Raw genomic sequence first — 23,597 nt, 5'->3', positions numbered from 1 at the left:
ACTAGTGTGTCTATAAGTCCAGAAGATGGAAATGTCACGTCCTGGCAGACATGGGCTCCAGTAGCCCCGGACAGAAGTGTAGCCACAAGTTCCTGCAGCCTAGGACGTAAATGTTACATCCTGGCACCAGTGGCTTTTTGTAGCCAAGGATGTAAATTTTTTGGGATGAAAACCCAGACTGTATAAATGGTCTCTGTGTTTTACCATAATAATTTGACCCGTTCCCGAGTTCATGACCCTTGACCTCTCCTTATCTACACCCAGAGCCTTACATTCCTGGCCTAGAATGTGTCCATCCCCGGAGCAGGACGAAACATAACGCTCCCAAAGTCCTGTACCCCAGCACGGTGCATGTGAGCAGCGGCTCCACTGTGGCCACCTGCCTGAGCCAGGGCAGCCTGACCCAATGTGACGTGGACGACCTCATCCTGGATGACATACAAGAGTCCGACGAAGACGGGAGCGACAGCAACGACAGCTAGGACCAGACTACAACGCCCATCGTCCTGTCATGGGTCTCCTGGTGTACGGAGGCTGGAAGTATCTACGCAAATGATTTTATACGAATTTCATTTACTTAATGATACTCTTTCATCAGATTTACCCCACCACATTACCACCCCCCTCAGGTACTTGATGAAACGTCCTTTCTAGAATTCCTTCTTTTATGTGAAATCTCACCTGTTTTCCCATTAAAAAAAAATCTCCTCCAAATTCATGTGAAAATGAGCAGAGAAGAGTCATTTTTTTTCCTGAGATGAGTCATCTTTAGAGTCTTGAGAGGAGCCACAATTCAAACGCCCCTATCTTCAGTCCTATAGTACCCAGATGCATGGTGGTGGTGTCATATTAAAGATAAGAATCTCATCTTTCACATTGCATCAGCATTACAGAACCGGAGATATAACTGTCTTATAGACAAAATTGGGGCATCTGATGGGTCACTTTCCTGCAGCCTCTAAATATGAATCACCACAGGCAAAATATGACTCTTCTCTGTTCATTTACATTCAGAGGAGATTTTTTTTTATAGAGAAACGAGTGAGATTTCACAAAAAAGTGGGAATTACAGAAAGGACATTTCATCCCTTACTTGGGGGAGGGGGGAGATTAATGGGGTGTAATCTGGTGTCAGGGGTAAAAAAAAAAAAGTGCTCTGATTTCCCAGGACGACTTGTTGACATTCTCGTCTGTGGTCAGGGGAAGACTGTGGCGAATCAGTGGCCGCTACACAACTTTTCCATATGATGGAAGCATATTCCTTCAATATGGAGGCCACCGATTGGCTGCAGTGTTCCTGCGACCACCATCAGGGGAGCGTCCACCGACTGACAAGACACAGGATGAGAACGGGAAGCAGGGTGTAAAAACATAATCCTTTATTTGTTATGGGTTTTATGAAAAAAAAAAAAAAAACCCCATCGAGGTTTCCTCGAAATCTCTTATTTTTTTTTCCAAATAATAGTGTTTTTACAAGCTGGTACATCCCAAGGAGCGATAGGGATCCGCCTACTTGCTGTCAGATTCCCATCCTATCATATTGTACAGCTGTGCCATCACTTGGATCATAAAGAGAATACCAAATACACACAGGGAATTGTTATTTATGCGATTTCCTTATCCATTCGGAGTCTTACATTTCATAGTTTGCAATGAGTGCCTTATTCTTACCGCGTCCCGTGTCATTTCGTTGCCGGATATTGAATGTTTTGCTGTTTTGCAAATATTTTTGTTAATAAAAATAATAAGTATATAAGTTTTGCAGCAAATGTGGGTTTTTTTTCTACTGTTGCATTGTGGGCGTCTTCCAGACTACAACGTGGGAAGGGGCACAGACAATAGTCATTGTTACATTTTATGTTTATTAGGGTGGTTTGGGGTCATTATCAGTGTATAGAAAACCAATAGCATTCAATGGTACAACTTCCTGTTTCTGTTCCCGCGATAACACTTCCTGTTCCTGTCCCCAAGATAACACTTCCTGTTACATTGTGGGGAGGGGCAAAGACAACATTCATTGTTAAATTGTATGTTTATTAGGGTGCAGTAGATTTTGGGGTCATTATCAGTGTATAGAAAACCAGTAGCATTAAAATTTCCTGTTCCTGTCCCCATAGTACTTCCTGTTACATTGTGGGGAGGGGCATTGACAACAATTATTGTTAAAATCCATGTTTATTAGGGTGCAGCAGATTTGGGATCATTATCCGTGTATAGAAAACCAATATCTCAAATATATTTCAATGGTACAACTTCCTGTTCCTGTGATAACACTTCCTGTTCCTGTCCCCAAGATAACACTTCCTGCTACATTGTGGGGAGGGGCATAGACAATATATCCATTGTTAAATTGTATGTTTATTAGAGTGCAGCAGATTTTGGGGTCATTATCAGTGTATAGAAAACCAATAGCATTAAATGTTAAAACTTCCTGTTCACGTTCCCCGGGATAACACTTCCTTTTCCTGTCCCCATAGTACTTCCTGTTACATTGTGGGGAGGGGCATTGACAACAATTATTGTTAAAATGCATGTTTATTAGGGTACAGCAGATTTGGGATCATTATCAGTGTATAGAAAACCAATACTATTTAATGCTACAACTTCCTGTTCTTGTCACCGTGATGACATTTCCTGTCCCTGTGATAACACTTCCTCTTCCTGTCCCTGTGATAACACTTCCTGTCCCCGTGATAACACTTCCTGTTCCTGTGATAACACTTCCTGTTACATTGTGGGGAGGGGCATAGACAACATTCATTGTTAAATTGTATGTTTATTAGGGTGCAGAAGATTTGGGGTCATTATCGGTGTATAGAAAACCAATATCATTCAATGGTACAACTTCCTGTTCCTGGCCCCATGATAACACTTCCTGTTCCTGTCCCCCTGATAGTATTTCCTGTTTCTGTCCCCATTTCTATGTTTTAGCAGCTCTGTGTTATCATAGACATGTTTTCCCTTTCCTGTGCTTTAATGTTCCACGCTGAGTGTCAGCTCTGAGAATTACTATCCCTATGATAAGACTAGCCTGCCAGGAAGAGCTTTCATAGGGAAATAAGCATCTAGGTTTATCTCGCATGGATCTGTCATAAAAAGACAGGAATAATAACATAAAAAAAAAAAATTTTAAACTTCTCCATGTTCTGAAAACAAAATATATAGATAGATCTTAATGCAATTTAGCTCTCCTCCAGTAAGATGAATACTGTATCATTAGTGCCCCCTATTAGTAGCTACCCCGGATAACTGGGGTAAATAGCTTATACTGTAATAACTGTAACCAGACTCTTATCACTATTCATGTGTTAAGGCTCTTGTATGGGTCGGACATGGACTTACTGTGCAGCTACCTATAGGTGTCACTAGCGAGGCAGTTGTATGCCTTCTGGGGGAGAGCTCATTTGCATCCATGTTCCCGTACAGAATTGCCCGGCTACACAAACAATATATGAACTTTTTGATAACCATGTAAATTTTTGGAAGGACCAACATTAAACCACCTGTATTTATGTCCCGTAGTCACTTCTAGGAAATGTTCTCCTAGGCCAGTGATGGCGAACCTTTTGGATACAGAGTGCCCAAGCTACAACAAAATCCACTTATATGTCGCAAAGTGCCAACAGGACAAATTAAGCAGTAACTTATTGATCCCTGCTGTATCATAGGTTTTAATCGTATTGGTGTCCTGAGTTCACCAATACAATAGAAAGATGATGGAGAAATTTGGATTGTAGCTTCCCTCCAGGGTCCCCTGAAGAGGAAGAATCAGGGGGCCCAGAGCAGGAGCTCCAATGACAATCCATCTCTATCCAGCCCTTCCCGCTCCTCCTGTAGTCCTGGCAGCCAAGGATGTGGCTTTAAAATAGCGCTGAGCATGGTGCATCCTGCTCTGTATTGGGCCTTGAGTTCTGTCTGGCAAACTCTGTGGTGGGGTGAAGGCCTTGGTGCCCACAGAAAGGGCTCTGTGTACCACCTCTGGCACCTGTGCCATAGGTTCGCCACCACAGTCTAGGCACTGACGCGCCTGTGTTGTAAAATTTGGATATCTGCACATAGAAGAGACACCAAAGTTATGTTGTGATTATTATGTAAAAATATACAAAAAAGGAGTGCAAAAATATTTTTTGGCAACATGTTTGTTCCATAATCATTGGGCGCAATATGGAAGATTCAAAAACATTCCGAGAAAAATAAAAGGTACCACTAATGGCCTGTAGTAGAGCGTTGATAAGGATACCACACCCAGGAGATCAGATCTTTGTCAAGTCAGAAAGCATCATACTTCTTATACTCTTCTTCTGGATGAACACAGCAACTTAGTAGCAGATGAATGCTGGATGGATGGACATGGTCTATTAGTGTAACTTGCGATGAAAGGGGTTCTTCACAATACGAGCAGTAAAGAACATTCTAACAAGAGCTTCCAAAACTGAACACCTGGTCTGGTATCCATCCAGTTGATAGACTTACGAGGCAACGTCAAGATTCTTCATACGGATTACTGAAGGGTTAAACTTGATGAGCTGGTGTCTCTGATGTAGGGTCCATGAGGTCACTGTTTGTTGGGTTTAACCATCATGGAGACCTTCTTCAGAGAGTAAGCTCCACCACGGAACTCGGCCCAGTAGACTCCATCTTGGTAACGGCTACGGTAATGACCACCACGGTACCAGACTCCATTCAGGTTGGAATGTGCGCACATGTTATACCACCAACCTCCTTTCTGGAAATGGGCACAGTTACCTTTAAGGAGATAAGTGAGAACTTTAGAAGAATCCCTCGTCAAAAATATGACACAAACAAGTTCATTTTTACTAAACATTTTTAGTAAAGTTGGCTAGTGAGAAGAACCCAGTTTATAAATTACCCTCAAGCCGGAGGTACTTGAAGAAAGTCCAAACCAAGGTCATTGAAACGAGCAATCACCATCTCAAAAACTTCTGCCATGTTCCTCACCTGAGTATGAGTCCCGATCTTTGTCCAAGGTGCTAAACTGCTTATCATTGTGCCAAGAGAGGGAGTCTCCAGCCGTGCCGCGGTATTGCCCTAGACGCAATCGGTAGAAGTCGCTCTCTGGTTCGATTCTAAACTGATCATACTCAGCGCTGACTTGTCTTCCTTGCCAGTCGTCCATGAGGATAAGAAGTTTATAGCTTCCTTGTTTAGTCAACCAGTAAATGTTCTCAAGACCCAACCAATATTCGTTGTCCAAATTACCAAATCCAAGCTATAAAAGGTATTTAAGGAAACAGAACAATTAGGAAAAACATAAACATGTGACTTAAAGAGAACCTGTCAACAGCGACCCCACCCACAAAGCACACACAGAACCTTTTTGATGTCTTTATTAATGTTCCACTGATGGTTCCATCCCGTGGGAGTATAGTGCACTAGAAAAGACCACAGAAGCGGCAATCACCACTGAATGTATCCTTTATTTCAGCGTGCGGAACAACAGGTGGCCGATCACAGCAAGGCTACGGGCCACTGTGACCATTATAGCTACCATTCTTCTAAAAAAAGAGCTCTAGTATACAGTTAAGCTACCCTACCCTCTTCAATGACACTGCTAACCCAGCTGAAGAGAATTCCTGAGGGTGGCGAGCAAGTGAGAGACAGACAGTGGCTTTGTGTGACTTGCTTCTGCTACATCATTAACCACTCTCAGGAAGGAGGAGGTGCTCCTCAGCCCGCCCTTAGGAATTCTCTTTCGCCGGGTTAGCAGTGTCAACATCATTGAAGCGGGCGGGGTACCTTGACTGTATACTGCAGCTCCTCGCCTCCATGACTGGAACAGAGGACATCAATAAAAGTCTTTTCTTAGAAGAATGGTGGCTCTAATCCCATGGATAGAGGCATCAGTGGAAAAGTATGAAGACTTCTAAAAGGTACATTGTGCGGTGTGTTGGGCGGCTGGTGACAGGTTCTCTTTAACTTGATAAACATAACAGTAACACATCAATAACAAATCCCAAAGGACTAGGCTGGTTGTTGGGACTAATAGACAACATCTGGGACACTCTCCGATGGATAGTGTAAGTTTAATTTGAGGGACTCTGTCCATTGTTGTCTGTATAACCCCTAATAGGACATACGGAAGGGGTTCCTCATACAAACGCCACAAAATGGACCCCCAGACCAGGCCTATGTAAATACAGGGTTTGCCAGCAATGTAGGGTCCTCTCCAGTGTGAGTTACGCCCTATTTACAAGGTACATTATGGGCCCATACAACCGGACAACCTCAGCAATGAAATGTTGGACATCAGAAGTGAAATTTCTCTTACTTTGTAGTTATGCCAAGTTTTAAAGAAGTTGGTGGATCCATCCTGTCGTCTTTGGATTACCGTCCAGCCGCCTCCGTTGATCTCTTGGTCGCACCAGGCCTGCATGATTTGGTTGCTGTTTTGTGGTTTCAGGAGATGGATACCGCTAGACTTCTGACCCTCTAAAAAAGCTTCATAACAATCTGCCCATGGACCTGGTCAACAGGAAGAAATGGATAAATGTAGACCAAAGGAATTCCCCGACTTCATAATAATTTTGTAAGTAATTACAATCTAAAATTTGTCTATTTTTGTTTCTGTTATATTATTATTATTATTTTTTTATCATCGTCCATTGAATTGAAGAAACTATACAAGATAAAGGAGGCACCTTCTGACTTGGAGGGCTCGGTGTTGGTGACCGGTTCTGTGGAGATGGTCTTGGTGACCGGTGTCGGGAGTATTTCTTTCTTTTCTGACGTCCCATCAGTCTTCTCCACATGAGTGTCACGATTTTGTTTCTTTTTACCTTCTGAAGAATTGCTGGTTGACTGCGGAAACGATGGCGCCTGGAAATATACGTAATCTGATATTTAAATAACATTCTTTAATGAATTGAGAAGAATTCTTATTCTACTTTAGAACCACTACGACCATGATTATTCTTGGAGGACCTGCTTCCCCAATAAGTGAGATTCGTAGAAGTGGTTTGGGGAGTCAACAATCCATATGCTTATACCCAGTTGAATAGGCCGACCAAGCAAACACATAGGGGCTCATTTACTAAGGGTCCGAATCGCACCATTCCGCCGGGTATCCGGCAATTTCCGATTTGACCCGTATTCACGCCGGGTTGCATGCGACGTGGCGTGGCCGTCGGAAAACTCCACAGATTCGGAAAAACCTTGGATTTTTTTTTTAAAAAGTGTTGCTTGACACGCACTTACCTGCATCAAGAAATAGAAGGTGAACTCCGGTGAACTCCAGCGGACCTCGGCGCAGCAGCGACACCTAGTGAAAATCAGCGCACGGACCTTAGTGGATCCCGGCTGGACCCGAATCAGCGTTGGAGAACCCGCCGCTGGATCGCGACTGGACCAGGTAAAAGGCTGCACTTTCGTCGGGTTTCCCCAATATTTCCGATTTGCCCTGAATTGCCCCGGGATTTTGGCGCACGCGATCGGATTGTGTCGCATTGGCGCCGGCTTACACGCAACAGAAATCAGGGGGCGTGGCCGTCGGACAACCCAACGGATTCGTACAAACTGTGGAATTTAAAAAAGAATTTGTGTCCCTAGATCAAGAACTCACATACAACGGGAAGAAGAAGGTGAACTCCGGCGGACCTCGGCACAGCAGCGACACCTGCTGGATATCGGGTGCACGAGCTTAGTGAATTGCACCGGAACCGAATCTTCGTCGGACAACGCACCGCGGGATCACGACGGGACCGGGTAAGTAAATCTGCCCCAATATCCTCTAGTGGGACTGGGATCTAAGAGGAATAGAGGGCACTGCTACAAAAGTGACCATTAGGGACAGAGGAATAGTCCTCTGTGCCACCTTTACCTATGGCCCTAGAACTTCTTCATGGAGTTCAGAAATGATACCAAGATGGAAACTCTTATGAGGGCCAACTCCATGTCAACCATCCAGTCTTGGAGAACTTGATTCCCACACAAAAGCCTTGGCTCAAGTGATGTTCATTTGTATCTTATATAAAACAGACTATGAGGTAGGCTATATTTATTGTCCCCTCAGCCCAATCCATGAAGAAGTAGAGCAGGTGCTACTTTTTAATGGATCATGATTCAATTTTTAGTGTCCTTACTTGGTCAGCTTGACGTCTTCCGAAGATTTGTAGACACTGCTCTTCCAAATGTGCAATGATAAGACTCTGGTTGTTAATCAATGATGTCAGGAAGTTATACTTGTCCTGGAGATCTCGGTACTTGGAAGCCAAGGTGAGGACCTCAGAGGTGATATTGATTGCTTTATCTTCTCCCTGAAACACTTCATTGGAGTCATTCCTTTTTTGAAGAACTTCATGGAGGAGTTGTACATGTAGGTGACTGAGACGGGATCCCATATTTCTGCTCTCTCTTCGGAGATGGTCCATCTCATTCGCTACCTCGTGGTCCCTATCTACCAGACGTTTAATCTTCTCAATCTCGATGTGTTGCCGATTGAGCTCATGTTTTAACTCTTCAACTTCGCTTCTGTTTACTCCAAAAGCTTCCGGAAACTTAGCCGTACTAACACACACAGCTCCTGTGATTTTCTGATGTGGCACCACAAACGTGTACGTGCATTTCCCTTGGCCTCCTCCATTGTTTATATTGATGTGTTCGCCTGTCAACTGGGGTTGGCAGAGGTTCGGTAGAAGGGTTATCCAAATGAGTGAGTAGAAGGTCATTATAAAAGTATCTTAGACAGCTGGAGGTCCAAACTTTTATATGTATATATGTCCTGGAATGGAAAACAAAGTAATTACACTCAGGTCAACTAAGGTCACCATCATTGTTCCATGCCGTCACATGCGTATCTACACTCACCGGCCACTTTATTAGGTACACCTGTCCAGTTGCTCGTTAACACTTAATTTCTAATCAGCCAATCACATGGCAGCAACTCAGTGCATTTAGGCATGTAGACATGGTCAAGACAATCTCCTGCAGTTCTCCCGAGCATCAGTATGGGGAAGAAAGGTGATTTGTGGCCTTTGAACGTGGCATGGTTGTTGGTGCCAGAAGGGCTGGTCTGAGTATTTCAGAAACTGCTGATCTACTGGGATTTTCACTCACAACCATCTCTAGGGTTTACAGAGAATGGTCCGAAAAAGAAAAAACATCCAGTGAGCGGCAGTTCTGTGGGCGGAAATGCCTTGTTGATGCCAGAGGTCAGAGAATGGGCAGACTGGTTCAAGCTGATAGAAAGTCAACAGTGACTCAAATTGCCACCCGTTACAACCAAGGTACGCAGAAGAGCATCTCTGAACGCACAGTACGTCCAACTTTGAGGCAGATGGGCTACAGCAGCAGAAGACCACACCGGGTGCCACTCCTTTTAGCTAAGAACAGGAAACTGAGGCTACAATTTGCACAAGCTCATCGAAATTGGACAGTAGAAGATTGGAAAAATGTTGCCTGGTCTGATGAGTCTTGATTTCTGCTGCGACATTCAGATGGTAGGGTCAGAATTTGGCGTCAACAACATGAAAGCATGGATCCATCCTGCCTTGTATCAACGGTTCAGGCTGGTGGTGGTGGTGTCATGGTGTGGGGAATATTTTCTTGGCACTCTCTGGGCCCCTTAGTACCAATTGAGCATCGTTGCAACGCCACAGCCTACCTGAGTATTGTTGCTGACCATGTCCATCCCTTTATGAGCACAATGTACCCTGTAACATCTGATGGCTACTTTCAGCAGGATAATGCGCCATGTCATAAAGCTGGAATCATCTCAGACTGGTTTCTTGAACATGACAATGAGGTCACTGGACACAAATGGCCTCCACAGTCACCAGATCTCAATCCAATAGAGCATCTTTGGGATGTGGTGGAACGGGAGATTCGCATCATGGATGTGCAGCCGACAAATCTGCGGCAACTGTGTGATGCCATCATGTCAATATGGAGCAAAATCTCTGAGGAGCTTCCAGCACCTTGTTGTATCTATGCCACGAAGAATTGAGGCAGTTCTGAAGGCAAAAGGGGGTCCAACCCGTTACTAGCATGGTGTACCTAATAAAGTGGCCGGTGAGTGTATATTACTCCTGATGAAGGCACCAGTGGCGGATTAAGACCCCTGGGCTCTATATAAATTGTCAGTAATTACAAGTCTATTTTTTTAATGTAATTTATTTGGGAAAGGAGGTGGGTCCCTACTGTCCACTTTTAGTTCTGCCTTTTGAGGATCTTTGGAGGACCTTGAAAGGTCCTAGATGGACCCTGGTAAGCATAAGGATTTCATGGCTAGAGGTCTTTCTCTTTAATATCTGTACAGGACAGTATCAATTTTGGTGACTGGTTCAGGTAGAAATGGGCCCTTAAGAAGCTTTGGGCCCCTGGCGACTGCCCAAACCACCTATATTATAAAACACTACTGGAAGGCACCACTGAGTAGAACATTGAGTTCCCACAAGATCTTTAAGCTGAATGGGCCCGAGAGGCTTTGGGGGCCCATAAGGTGTCACTTTCCCATATGAGAAGACTAGTACTATAAACCATACATTATGGTCGGGGGTCTGGCACAAACTTTGCACTGGGGCCCATCAGCTTCTAGTTACACCACTGGGTGGGTGGTCAATGTGGTCACTACTAGTGGGGTCATCACTGAACGGCATGAGACCCATGGTATGGATGTGTGTCCAAATGACCAAAATCTGTATAATATCAGATTGCTTTGTTAGTTTACCCCCAATTTAACTTCATAGAACTTCTTTTTGGTCAAACAAGTTTACTCAAGGCTGTCAAGGTCCCGAAGATTATCTTGTCGTAATTGTTAATTCTTTAAGTCTACGACGACAACGACTTTGCTCGTACGTTGAGATCCAGCTTATTTGGCATATAAAGGGGTTATACTTATACAATACTAAAAGGAAAGAATAGTCCAAAATATTCAGGGAATGCACTATTTTGACTATTGTACCTTTCATACAAAATAGCACATTCCTAGAAACCCACTCCCAAATTTTTTCACCTCTCTGCCAGAATTGTGGGTACAAAAATATGTACTTTATGTTGTGCGCAGAAAAGTCTAGTCCAAAGTGGTGATGGATAAATGTATTGAAGCACGAAAATGGATCCAGTAGACAGAACCCTACTTGTTCCTCATCGCCACTTTATAGAAATGCTGAGCCCAGCGGGTTCTTGAATATCTGAGACCTATGAACATAATAGATTATGTGGTACCAAGCGCTGCTGCCTAATTTACGTACTTGTTCCTTTGAAGTCCCAAGGACCACACCCCCTTTTCATATCTTTATGACTATTGGCTGATGAGTGCCATATCTCATCCTTCCTGTGCAGAGATTGTTAGGACCACACCCCCTTTTCATATCTTTATGACTATTGGCTGATGAGTGAAGTATGTCATCCTTCCTGTTGCTGAGATGATTAGGACCACACCCCCTTTTCATATCTTTATGACTATTGGCTGATGAGTGACATATCTCATCCTTCCTGTGCAGAGATTGTTAGGACCACACTCTGTTTTCATAGCTTTATGACTATTGGCTGAAGAGTGAACTATGTCATTCCTCCTGCAGCTGAGGTTGTTAGGACCACACCCCATTTTCATAGTTCACTCTTCAGCCAATAGTCATAAAGATATGAAAAGGGGGTGTGGTCCTAACAACACTTTGCTGCAGGAGGAATGATTTATTTCACTCTTCAGCCAATAGTCATAAAGATATGAAAAGGGGGTGTGGTCTAACAACCTCTGCTGCAGGAGGAATGACATAGTTCACTCTTCTGCCAATAGTCATAAAGCTATGAAAACAGAGTGTGGTCCTAACAACCTCTGCACAGGAAGGATGAGATATGTCACTCATCAGCCAATAGTCATAAAGATATGAAAAGGGGGTGTGGTCCTACCAACCTCGGCTGCAGGAGGAATGACATAGTTCACCCTTCAGCCAATAGTCATAAAGCTATGTCATTCCTCCTGCAGCAGAGGTTGTTATGACCACACCCCATTTTCATAGCTTTATGACTATTGGCTGAAGAGTGAAATAAATCATTCCTCCTGCAGCAGAGGTCGTTAGGACCACACCCCCTTTTCATATCTTTATGACTATTGGCTGATAACTGAAGTATGTCATTCCTCCTGCAGCAGAAGTTGTTAGGACCACACCCTCTTTTCATATCTTTATGACTATTGGCTGATGAGTGAAATATATAATAACTGCTGCAATGTATTTATATTATTATCAGTTTATGTTGCTGGAAGTACAACATTTCTTCTGCCGTAGAAGTTTTTTTATCTACAGTTTTATCTGCAGTTTTGGAAAGTGGTCATGAAATTGAGATGGGGCTACAGGATCTGAGAATAACTGAGCTGAATTTTCAGGTATTTTGTAGTTAGGCTTTAATCAATACTTGGCTTCAAAGTTTAACCTATTTGGGTCGGATGCTGACACGTTGCCCTTCTGAACTTGACTCATCAAACAACTAAAGAGATAGGGGCATCGGGAATGGTACAAACTCTCCAAAACAAACTTTCCAAAAACATCTAATGATTGGAGAGAGTGGAGAGTGGAGACCCATTCCGGGTGGATTTTCCAGGGTAACATGTGGTTGTGATTGTCTCCAAATATGTCCCTGTAGGGTTTTCGACTACCATCTGTGGGATTCTATACACCCCTTGTTAGTCCAGTAGAGCTGTCTCTCAGTTTGTTTATACATTATTTAGTATTACTCCATATTTAGATGCCCCCTGGTCAAAATCTCAATACCAGGAGACCTATTGCGGCATTCTCCTGCCTCTGTCTTGTGATATCTGGAGTTACCCTCCCTTGTATATGTTTGATAACTTATTTATTATAATCTTTGCCAATAAAACCAATTTTGGAATTAAACAGTATAACTATCTTGCCGGATTGTGGAGCTGCAAGGTCAGAGCTCAGTGTGTGTTCCCTGCTTGTGATGCTGCAAGTTCAGAACTCAGGGGATGTTCCCTGCTTGTGGAGCCACAAGTTCAGAACTCAGGTGACTTTCTATGCTTGTGGAACAGCAAGTTCAGAACTCAGGGGGTGTTCCCTGCTTGTGGAGCCACAAGTTCAGAACTCAGGTGGCTTTCTATGCTTGTGGAGCCACAAGTTCAGAACTCAGGTGGCTTTCTATGCTTGTGGAACAGCAAGTTCAGAACTCAGGGGGTGTTCCCTGCTTGTGGAGCCACAAGTTCAGAACTCAGGGGGTGTTCCCTGCTTGTGGAGCCACAAGTTCAGAACTCAGGTGGCTTTCTATGCTTGTGGAGCTGCAAGTTCAGAACTCAGGGGGTGTTCCTTGCTTGTGGAGCCACAAGTTCAGAACTCAGGTGGCTTTCTATGCTTGTGGAACAGCAAGTTCAGAACTCAGGGGGTGTTCCCTGCTTGTGGAGCCACAAGTTCAGAACTCAGGTGGCTTTCTATGCTTGTGGAGCAGCAAGTTCAGAACTCAGGGAGTGTTCCCTGCTTGTGGAGCATCAAGTTCAGAACTCAGGTGGCGTCCTCTGCTTGTGGAGCAGCAAGTTCAGAACTCAGGGGGTGTTCTCTGCTTGTGAAGCAGAAATCAGTGGGTTGGGAAAGGATGAAAATTCAGCAGGATCTTAGTAATAGCCCATAGTTAAAAATTATAAGTGACACACACAGATGTCATGTCCCATAACAAAAAGTTTTAAGGTCCCTCTACTGTTTAAAGGTCCAGAATTGTTTAAATAAAGACTTCAAAATCCACTCAGATGAATTATTACTATGGGGTGCTCGTTTTGAGCAACATGGGGGGTATATTTATTATTTTTGGAGTAAGGTGTTCATATTTGGCACCTGGTATCAAGGGATTTAGTTGTTGGTCTAATTTTGCAGCCAAAAGTGTGCCAAAAACGTGTTGGGAAACTAGAAGTGCAAGAAAAGTGTCCGAATTGAAGAGCTGCTCTCAAGTTGAGTGAAAGAAGAATAAATGTTGTGCAAGAGGTGCAGAAACATAAAAAAAAATATTTGTCAAGAGATTGGTGGAAAGTGAATAATAAACGATCCCCCCCCCCTCCTATATCTTTCAATGTATTTATATCATATACAACTATAAGTGCAAAAAAAAGGTCTGCCTGCAGCTGCCACTAGGGGGAGCTCAATGCATAAAAATAAAATGACTGCACTGAGGTGAATGGAAGCCAACAGTATGATCTGCGCTATAGATTCACATATAGAAAAAAAACAGCTAATCTCGTACAATTACGCAAAGATACAATATAATAAGTGTAACGCGCCCCTTTTACACCCGCGGCTGCACCCTACACCCGGGAGGGGCACCCGAGCTGCACATGTATCTCAGCTGCTTCCCTTCCCTCTATCCCCCAGAGACAAAGAGACGAAAAAGAGAAGCAAAACTGAGAGAGAAGAATTCTGCTGACAAGCGCAAATCCAGCCAAAACCTCAGCGCTCAGGCCTTGGCAGATATCACATGTGGTTACTGGTGTCGGGTTGCACTCACAATTCCACTTTATGTCTGGTGAGAGACTGGATAAGAGCGGGTGACTGTATGAGTGAATGGCGCCCTCCATACATCCTTTATATTAGATATAGGGTTTTATCCCCTTAAAGGGACACTACACCCTGGTGATGGGCTGACGACATGCAGTGACCCCTAGTGGCCGCAATGCATAGTGCAGGAGCAGCATCCAATAGGGGGAAGCAGAGACCAAACATAAAAATCCTAATAAATGTAGGAGCTGATGTATCTAAGACTGTCATGTGTGATACCATCTGCCGAGCTGCTGTATCTAAGCCTGTCATGTGTGATACCATCTGCAGAGCTGCTGTATCTAAGCCTGTCATGTGTGATACCATCTGCCGAGCTGCTGTATCTAAGCCTGTCATGTGTGATACCATCTGCCGAGCTGCTGTATCTAAGCCTGTCATGTGTGATACCATCTGCCGAGCTGCTGTATCTAAGCCTGTCATGTGTGATACCATCTGCCGAGCTGCTGTATCTAAGCCTGTCATGTGTGATACCATCTGCCGAGCTGCTGTATCTAAGACTGTCATGTGTGATACCATCTGCAGAGCTGATGTATCTAAGACTGTCATGTGTGATACCATCTGCTGAGCTGCTGTATCTAAGCCTTTCATGTGTGATACCATCTGCCGAGCTGCTGTATCTAAGCCTGTCATGTGTGATACCATCTGCCGAGCTGCTGTATCTAAGACTGTCATGTGTGATACCATCTGCAGAGCTGCTGTATCTAAGACTGTCATGTGTGATACCATCTGCGGAGATGCTGTATCTAAGCCTGTCATGTGTGATACCATCTACTATGATGATGTATCTAAGCCTGTCATGTGTGATACCATCTGCTGAGCTGCTGTATCTAAGCCTTTCATGTGTGATACCATCTGCCGAGCTGCTGTATCTAAGCCTGTCATGTGTGATACCATCTGCCTAGCTGCTGTATCTAAGACTGTCATGTGTGATACCATATGCGGAGATGCTGTATCTAAGACTGTCATGTGTGATACCATATGCGGAGATGCTGTATCTAAGACTGTCATGTGTGATACCATATGCGGAGATGCTGTATCTAAGACTGTCATGTGTGATACCATTTGCCGAGCTGCTGTATCTAAGCCTATCATGTGTGATACCATCTGCTGAGCTGCTGTATCTAAGCTTATTCTGTGCCATACTGTCTGCTGGGCTGATGTATCTAATCTGGAGTGATATCGTTTGCTGAACTGGTGTGTTTAATCCTATCCTGTGTGATACTACCTGCTGTATCTAAGCCTAACATGTACAGTATTGTCTTCTGAACGGTTTATCTAGGATTATCCTGTCTGATACTTTCTGATGAACTGTTATATTTAAACTTATCCTGTGTGATACTTTGTTTCAAGCTGTTGTATCTATGGGTATAATGGGTGATTCTGTATGCTGTATCTAAGCCTTTTATGTGTGATACTGTCAGCTGAACTGTGTATCTAATCCTATCCTGTGTGATACTGTCTGCTGAGCTGTGTATCTAATCCCATCATGTGTGCTACTTTCTGCTGAGCTGTGTATCTAATCCCATCCTGTGTGATAGTCTGATGAGCTGTGTATCTAATCCTATCCTGTGTGATACAGTCTGCTGAACTGTGTATCTAATCCAGTGTGATACAGTCTGCTGAGCTGTGTATCTAATCCTATCCTGTGTGATACTGACTTCTGAGCTGTGTATCTAATCCCATCATATGTGATACAGTCAGCTGAGCTGTGTATCTAATCCTATCCTGTGTGACACTGCCTGCTGAGCTGTGTATCTAATCCTGTCCTGTGTGATACTGTCTGCTGAGCTGTGTATCTAATCCTGTCCTGTGTGATACTGTCTGCTGAGCTGTGTATCTAATCCTATCATGTGTAATACTATCTGCTGAGCTGTGTATCTAATCCCATCCTGTGTGATACTGTCTGCTGAGCTGTGTATCTAATTCTATTCTGTGTGATACAGTCTGCTGAGCTGTGTATCTAATCCTATCCTGTGTGATACTGTCTGCTGAGCTGTGTAACTAATCCTATCCTGTGTGATACTGTCTGCTGAGCTGTGTATCTAATCCTCTCCTGTGTGATACAGTCTGCTGAGCTGTGTATCTAATCCCATCCTGTGTGATACTGTCTGCTGAGCTGATGTATCTAATCCTATCCTGTGTGATACTGTCTGCTGAGCGGTGTATCTAATATTATTCTGTGTGATACTGTCTGCTGAGCTGTGTATCTAATCCTATCCTGTGTGATACAGTCTGCTGAGCTGTGTATCTAATCCTATCCTGTGTGATACTGTCTGCTGAGCTGTGTATCTAATCATATCCTGTGTGATACTGTCTGCTGAGCTGTGTATCTAATCCTCTCCTGTGTGATAGTGACTGCTGAGCTGTGTATCTAATCCTATCCTGTGTGATACTGTCTGCTGAGCTGTGTATCTAATCCCATCCCGTGTTATACTGTCTGCTGAGCTGTGTATCTAATCCTATCCTGTGTGATACTGTCTGCTGAGCTGTGTATCTAATCATATCCTGTGTGATACTGTCTGCTGAGCTGTGTATCTAATCCTCTCCTGTGTGATAGTGACTGCTGAGCTGTGTATCTAATTATATCCTGTGTGATACAGTCTGCTGAGCTGTGTATCTAATCCCATCCCGTGTTATACTGTCTGCTGAGCTGTGTATCTAATCCCATCCCGTGTGATACGGTGTTAGAGAGGCACCAGGCCCCGGCGCCCCCTCAGTGGGCGGCCATGTTGATGTTGGTGGACCTCTGCTGTGTCCATCCTAATGAGCAGAGGATGACAGCAGGAAGATAAGGTGACGGGATACAGGCCTGAGAATCCCGCTCTCTGCCGGGAGGGGTCACCCATGTTTATATGACGGGGTTAACAAACGCTGGGTGCTATCTCATCCTTAATGAAGGAGAATGGAGATGAATGAGAAGTCACCTCTCTTCCCCCCTGGGACATGACATGTGATGGGAACTATAGGATATGCCTGGGACCTATAGAAATATATACAATTCCATGATATCACCAACACCACCTAGTGGCCAGAGGTGGCACTGCAACGTCACAAATGAGCTCACTGCTGCAAATATATACAAGTAGCTGGGAAATCTGGGTGACCACCAAAATGGTGACCATTATAGAGGTTGTCACCTTGAAATGTCTGCCATTTTATGTCACGTGCACATAGGTCAGCTATATACCCCAACTGTGTGATAGACTTTTTGGGGGAGATTTATCAGAAGTGTCTAAGAGCAAAACTGTTCTAGTTGCTCATGGCAACCAATCAGAGCACAGCTTTCATTTTATAAACTGCTGTAGTAAAATGAAAGCTGAGCTCTGATTGGTTGCCACAAGCAACTAGAACAATGGTCTCCGCTTGCTGTCATTCAGTGGTACAACTTACGACACAGTAACGCACACCTCAACGGTGTGAGCAGGACAAGATCTAGACTGGGGTCCCAACCGTGGATGTATACATTTCCTCACCATGGTCTAGATCTGCGCTTGCTGTCAGTAAATGAAAACATCCAAAGCGTGGTTCTAAGGGTGATGCCACACATAGCGTTTTGAACCCCTTTTTTGGTCCGTTTTTAAGCAGTCCGTCCAAAAACGCATGCATTAACGGAATGGGTATTTTTTATTTGTGGAAGTTTAAGCAGCTGTGAAAATGTATATAAACCAGCCAAACGCATGGTAAACATGCACCAAGAACGGTCCAAGAACTTACCAAAAACGCACCGTGTCAGAGCACCCTTAGGCTGATGGCACACGTGGCGTTTTGAACGCGTTTTTGGCCCGTTTTCAAGCAGTCCGTCAAAAACCGCATGCGTTTTTGACCAGTTTCAATTAAGATAATTGGTCAAACCTGTCAAAAACTGATGCGTTTTCAAAAAACACATGCCTTTTTTTGACGGACTGCTTAAAAACGGGCCAAAAACGCCATGTGTGCCATCACCCTCATACTTCTCTCAGCTGAGCATCTGCTTCAATGTCTCAGTGATTGTGATACCTCACAGGAAGGAGAGCCCTTAATACGGTGTCATTGTGTAATATAACAACTGGTAGGGGGTGTAATAATATAAAATAGATATTATAATGTAAAAAATACGATATAGATAGTATAGTAAATAATATAACAAGCAGCTACTATTATATATAAAGTAGATACTATACATAGAATAACATACAACATGTAGCTAGTATAATATATAGTATAACACATAGGGGGGTGATTTATCAGAAATGTCTGAGGTAACACTGCTCTAGTTGCCCATGGAAACCAATCAACCAATCAGAGCTCAGCTTTTATTTTATAAACAGCCATGGGGAAATGAAAGCTGAGCTCTGATTGGTTGCTGTGGGCAATTAGAGCAGTTTTACCTCAGACACGTCTGATAAATCCCCTGTGTGATATACTATATATTATACTAGCTACAATTTGTATGTTATGGTACGGTAGTATAATATATAACACGTAGACAATACAATATAAAACATCTGGTAGATAACACCAAAAATTTACCTCAGACATAAACCTACAAACGCAAAATGGGCCGTGAAAAAACGAAAACAGCACAAACACAATGGGAGAGACAATATAACATAAAACAGAGAACCCGGGCTACAGATTATACATAATATACTAGAGATAAAGTATATAAGCAAATAATGACCCGTAGATAATAGATACCGGGGTGTATCTAATCTAATACTAATACAGCGCAGATGATATAATACGAATGACAAGGTTTAGCTGATATAATACAGAAATACTGTGTCATATAATAGACAGTAGATAATCTACCACTATAGATCATATAATATAGAGATATAATAGACGGCAGATAATAAAACAGTAGAGAATTTGTATAATAGAGAGAGTTCATGTCATGGAGATAATATTATATACCGTGTATGAGAACTATAATAGACTGTAGAAGATATGGTATAATACTAGGATAAGTAATAAGATAATATATATAATATATAATACACATACGTATAGCCTGCGTCTGCCGGACAGGAGGCATCAGACCATTCAGCCGTCTGATATTTTTTCGCTTCTGCAGAGAAAACTCCTAAAATTTGGGAGGATATTTTCCGCCCCTGGAGACTATAGAGAAGGAGCCAGTAATAATAATAATAGCTCCGGGCAGGAGGAGCGGTGGGGGACACAGAGGGGTATGGGGGGCACTTACCGTCCGGCAGGTTATCCTATGGATGCTCAGCATGGACTGGGGGCGGCAGCTCTTCCCTCTGGTTATGTAGGGGATGGGGACAGGAGCCTCCCCTCCCTCTACAGGAGGATCACAGCTTCTTATATCAACTTCATTACATCCCATGAGCCCCACAACTACCAGAGACATGAGACGCAGGACTGAGGACAATGAAAGGGTGATAGAGGGACATGTCCTAAATTATATTATACTCTATAGCTCCATGGTCACAGTGTCTACATCATCCATTATCCCTGTACTGTGACATCACTGTGTGTATTATCCCTGTACTGTGACATCATTGTGTGTATTATCTCTGTACTGTGACATCACTGTGTGTATTATCCCTGTACTGTGACATCATTGTGTGTATTATCTCTGTACTGTGACATCACTGTGTGTATTATCCCTGTACTGTGACATCACTGTGTGTATTATCCCAGTACTGTGACATCACTGTGTGTATTATCCCTGTACTGTGACATCACTGTGTGTATTATCTCTGTACTGTGACATCACTGTGTGTATTATCCTTGTACTGTGACATCACTGTGTGTATTATCCTTGTACTGTGACATCACTGTGTGTATTATCCCTGTACAGTGACATCGCTGTGTGTATTATCCCTGTACTGTGACATCACTGTGTGTATTATCCCTGTACTGTGACATCACTGAGTGTATTATCTCTGTACTGTGACATCACTGTGTGTATTATCTCTGTACTGTGACATCACTGTGTATTATCCCTGTACTGTGACATCACTGTGTGTATTGTCCCTGTACTGTGACATCACTGTGTGTATTATCCCTGTACTGTGACATCACTGTGTGTATTATCCTGTACTGGGACATCACTGTGTGTATTATCTCTGTACTGTGACATCACTGTGTGTATTATCCCTGTACTGTGACATCACTGTGTGTATTATCTCTGTATTGTGACATCACAGTGTGTATTATCTCTGTACTGTGACATCACTGTGTGTATTATCCCCTGTACTGTGACATCACTGTGTGTATTATCCCTGTACTGTGACATCACTGTGTGTATTATCTCTGTATTGGGACATCACAGTGTGTATTATCTCTGTATTGTGACATCACTGTGTGTATTATCCCTGTACTGTGACATCACTGTGTGTATTATCCTGTACTGGGACATCACTGTGTGTATTATCTCTGTACTGTGACATCACTGTGTGTATTACCCCTGTACTGTGACATCACTGTGTGTATTATCCCTGTACTGTGACATCACTGTGTGTATTATCTCTGTATTGTGACATCACAGTGTGTATTATCTTTGTATTGTGACATCACTGTGTGTATTATCCCTGTACTGTGACATCACTGTGTGTATTATCCTGTACTGGGACATCACTGTGTGTATTATCTCTGTACTGTGACATCACTGTGTGTATTACCCCTGTACTGTGACATCACTGTGTATTATCTCTGTATTGTGACATCACTGTGTGTATTATCTCTGTACTGTGACATCACTGTGTGTATTATCCCCTGTACTGTGACATCACTGTGTGTATTATCCCTGTACTGTGACATCACTGTGTGTATTATCTCTGTATTGTGACATCACAGTGTGTATTATCTCTGTATTGTGACATCACTGTGTGTATTATCCCTGTACTGTGACATCACTGTGTGTATTATCCTGTACTGGGACATCACTGTGTGTATTATCCTTGTACTGTGACATCACTGTGTGTATTACCCCTGTACTGTGACATCACTGTGTGTAATATCCCTGTATTGTGACATCACTGTGTGTATTACCCCTGTACTGTGACATCACTGTGTGTAATATCCCTGTATTGTGACATCACTGTGTGTATTATCTCTGTACTGTGACATCACTGTGTGTATTATCCCTGTACTGTGACATCACTGTGTGTATAACCCCTGTACTGTGACATCACTGTGTGTATTATCCCTGTGCTGTGACATCACTGTGTGTATTATCCCTGTACTGTGACATCACTGTGTGTATTATCCCAGTACTGTGACATCACTGTGTGTATTATCCCTGTACTGTGACATCACTGTGTGTATTATCCCAGTATTGTGACATCACTGTGTGTATTATCCCTGTACTGTGACATCACTGTGTGTATTATCTCTGTACTGTGACATCACTGTGTGTATTATCCTTGTACTGTGACATCACTGTGTATTATTTTTCTATCCCCCTTGGTAGTGCAGGTTAGGGTGGACTTCACTGCAAATATATTAAAAGTTTTTTTTCTAACATTCCAAAATGTGAGTTTTTAAACAGCAAAAGAAAGAAGAAGAAATCTCCTCGTTCTCGTCTGCTCCACAGGAATTCTGCACGTTCTTTCCATGAATCCGGTGTAGCAGGGTTTGGCGCAGGCGGATGTGCTGTGGGATGGAGCCAAGCATTGCAGCCGGCTGTATTCTTAGCAGGACTTTTTTTGGTTAATGTTCCCGTCCTTTTATCGTTGGTTTCGGCAGCAGCAGGAGATTTCCATCTGATTGCTGCCAGGGAGACGTTTCATGACTCACAGTCATTTACATACAGGATATGCCCCGCCCAGTATATGTAATGGCAGCTGCCTAGGGCCGCACACTGAGGGAGCGTCCACACGTGGCATTGTGTTTACAAACACCCAATGAGGGGCGGGGCCAGATAAACACATGCGCCTGGTGTTTTGCATTCTGTACTTGCAGAAAATTAACGGAATGTTCCATTACCCAAATAGCTTTTCCATGAACTAATACCCCCACACAGGTGTGGACTGGCCCAACGGTGGGCCCCAACACCTGATAACACCCCATCCTACATGGCTGGCTGCGCCCCTAATGCCCTCTGCCCCAATCCTGGGATCAGCATCCCCCAAACAAAGGGGTACATTTATCAGAGCTTGAGCGCCAGTTACCTGTAATAGGTAATCATATGATGATGTCATCACGTCCATCGTCTTCACATCTGCCACATAGCAGCAGCAGAGAAGGAAGAAGAGGAGAGCTGCTGCTGGGGAACGGGGGAGAGGTAAGTGCCTAGTCTTAATTATTTTTATTACACGGCAACAATGAAAAGATGAGAGGGGCCACAATATGAGGAAGAGATGAGAGGGGCCACAATATGAGGAGGACATGAGAGGGGCCACAATATGAGGAGGAGATGAGAGGGGCCACAATATAAGGGGAGATGAGAGGTGCCACAATATGAGGAGGAGATGAGAGGGGCCACAATGTAAGGGGGAGGTGAATGGTCACAATATGAGGAGGAAGTGAGAGGCCACAAGAGAACATAAGTGTGGGCCCGCAATATGAGGGGAGAGATGAAAGGGGGCCCCCAGGATTAAGATGAGGGAGAAATGAACCCGGGCTGACAATATAAGGGGAGGATGTGCGACAAATTTAGGAAGGATTTTAGACCATTTTTGGGAAGTTTTCTGACTTGTATGGAAAACTTGGCATGGCCTTGAAAAAGGGGGTGTGACCGAGCCCGTGCGCCAGAAACTAAACCAACTAATACCTGGTGTAAAGTGCATCACTGTTTTTACCATCATAAATAATCTTGTGTTGTGAGATGCGTTTTGCCCATTGCATTTGTAATTGTATCAAAATGCATTGGGGTGAATATATCCTGTATGTGTGTGTATATATCCTGTATGTGTGTGTATATCCTGTATGTGTGTGTATATCCTGTATGTGTGTGTATATATCCTGTATGTGTGTGTATATCCTGTATGTGTGTGTATATATCCTGTATGTGTGTGTATATCCTGTATGTGTGTATATATCCTCTATGTGTCTGTATATATCCTGTATGTGTGTGTATGTCCTGTATGTGTGTGTATATATCCTGTATGTGTGTATAACCTGTATGTGTGAGTATATCCT

The 23,597-nt window shown here is 43.4% G+C and overlaps 2 protein-coding genes across 3 annotated transcripts in view; one reads left to right on the top strand and one right to left on the bottom strand.

Moving 5' to 3' along the window:
- SHFL (shiftless antiviral inhibitor of ribosomal frameshifting) overlaps positions 1-1,756 on the top strand; it is a 28,264-nt gene extending 26,508 nt beyond the window's left edge. Inside the window, exon 9 of the mRNA XM_072149451.1 lies at positions 265-1,756. Coding sequence (XP_072005552.1) covers positions 265-482 — 218 coding nt within the window. The 3' untranslated portion in view covers positions 483-1,756. The remainder of the gene's footprint in view (positions 1-264) is intronic.
- ANGPTL6 (angiopoietin like 6) lies at positions 1,394-19,838 on the bottom strand. 2 transcript variants are annotated; one of them, XM_072149449.1, is made up of 6 exons: positions 19,693-19,838; positions 8,100-8,737; positions 6,660-6,837; positions 6,290-6,483; positions 4,960-5,230; positions 1,394-4,746 (listed from the first exon to the last, which is right to left on the bottom strand). In XM_072149449.1, the coding sequence occupies exons 2-6, from the start codon at positions 8,682-8,684 to the stop codon at positions 4,556-4,558; spliced, it is 1,419 nt and encodes a 472-aa protein (XP_072005550.1). In that variant the 5' UTR covers positions 8,685-8,737; positions 19,693-19,838; the 3' UTR covers positions 1,394-4,555. The 2 variants fall into 2 exon arrangements, with proteins under 2 accessions (XP_072005550.1, XP_072005551.1); XM_072149450.1 differs by lacking the exon at positions 19,693-19,838 and adding an exon at positions 19,494-19,605.
- Positions 19,839-23,597: the final 3,759 nt, after the last annotated feature.

This window comes from Engystomops pustulosus, chromosome 4 (genome assembly GCF_040894005.1).
Source record: "Engystomops pustulosus chromosome 4, aEngPut4.maternal, whole genome shotgun sequence".
In the NCBI taxonomy this organism is placed as follows: Eukaryota; Metazoa; Chordata; class Amphibia; order Anura; family Leptodactylidae; genus Engystomops; species Engystomops pustulosus.
Note: the sequence above shows the minus strand (reverse complement) of the source record. Positions and strands in the feature narration are given on the sequence as shown.

Coding starts and splice junctions, on each gene's coding strand:
- ANGPTL6 (XM_072149449.1), bottom strand. CDS start 8,684: ATGACCTTCTACTCACTCATTTGGATAACCCTTCTACCGAACCTCTGC. Junction 6,484..6,659: donor CGAGCCCTCCAAGTCAGAAG/GTGCCTCCTTTA, acceptor CCTGTTGACCAG/GTCCATGGGCAGATTGTTAT. Junction 4,747..4,959: donor AGATCGGGACTCATACTCAG/GTGAGGAACATG, acceptor ATCTCCTTAAAG/GTAACTGTGCCCATTTCCAG.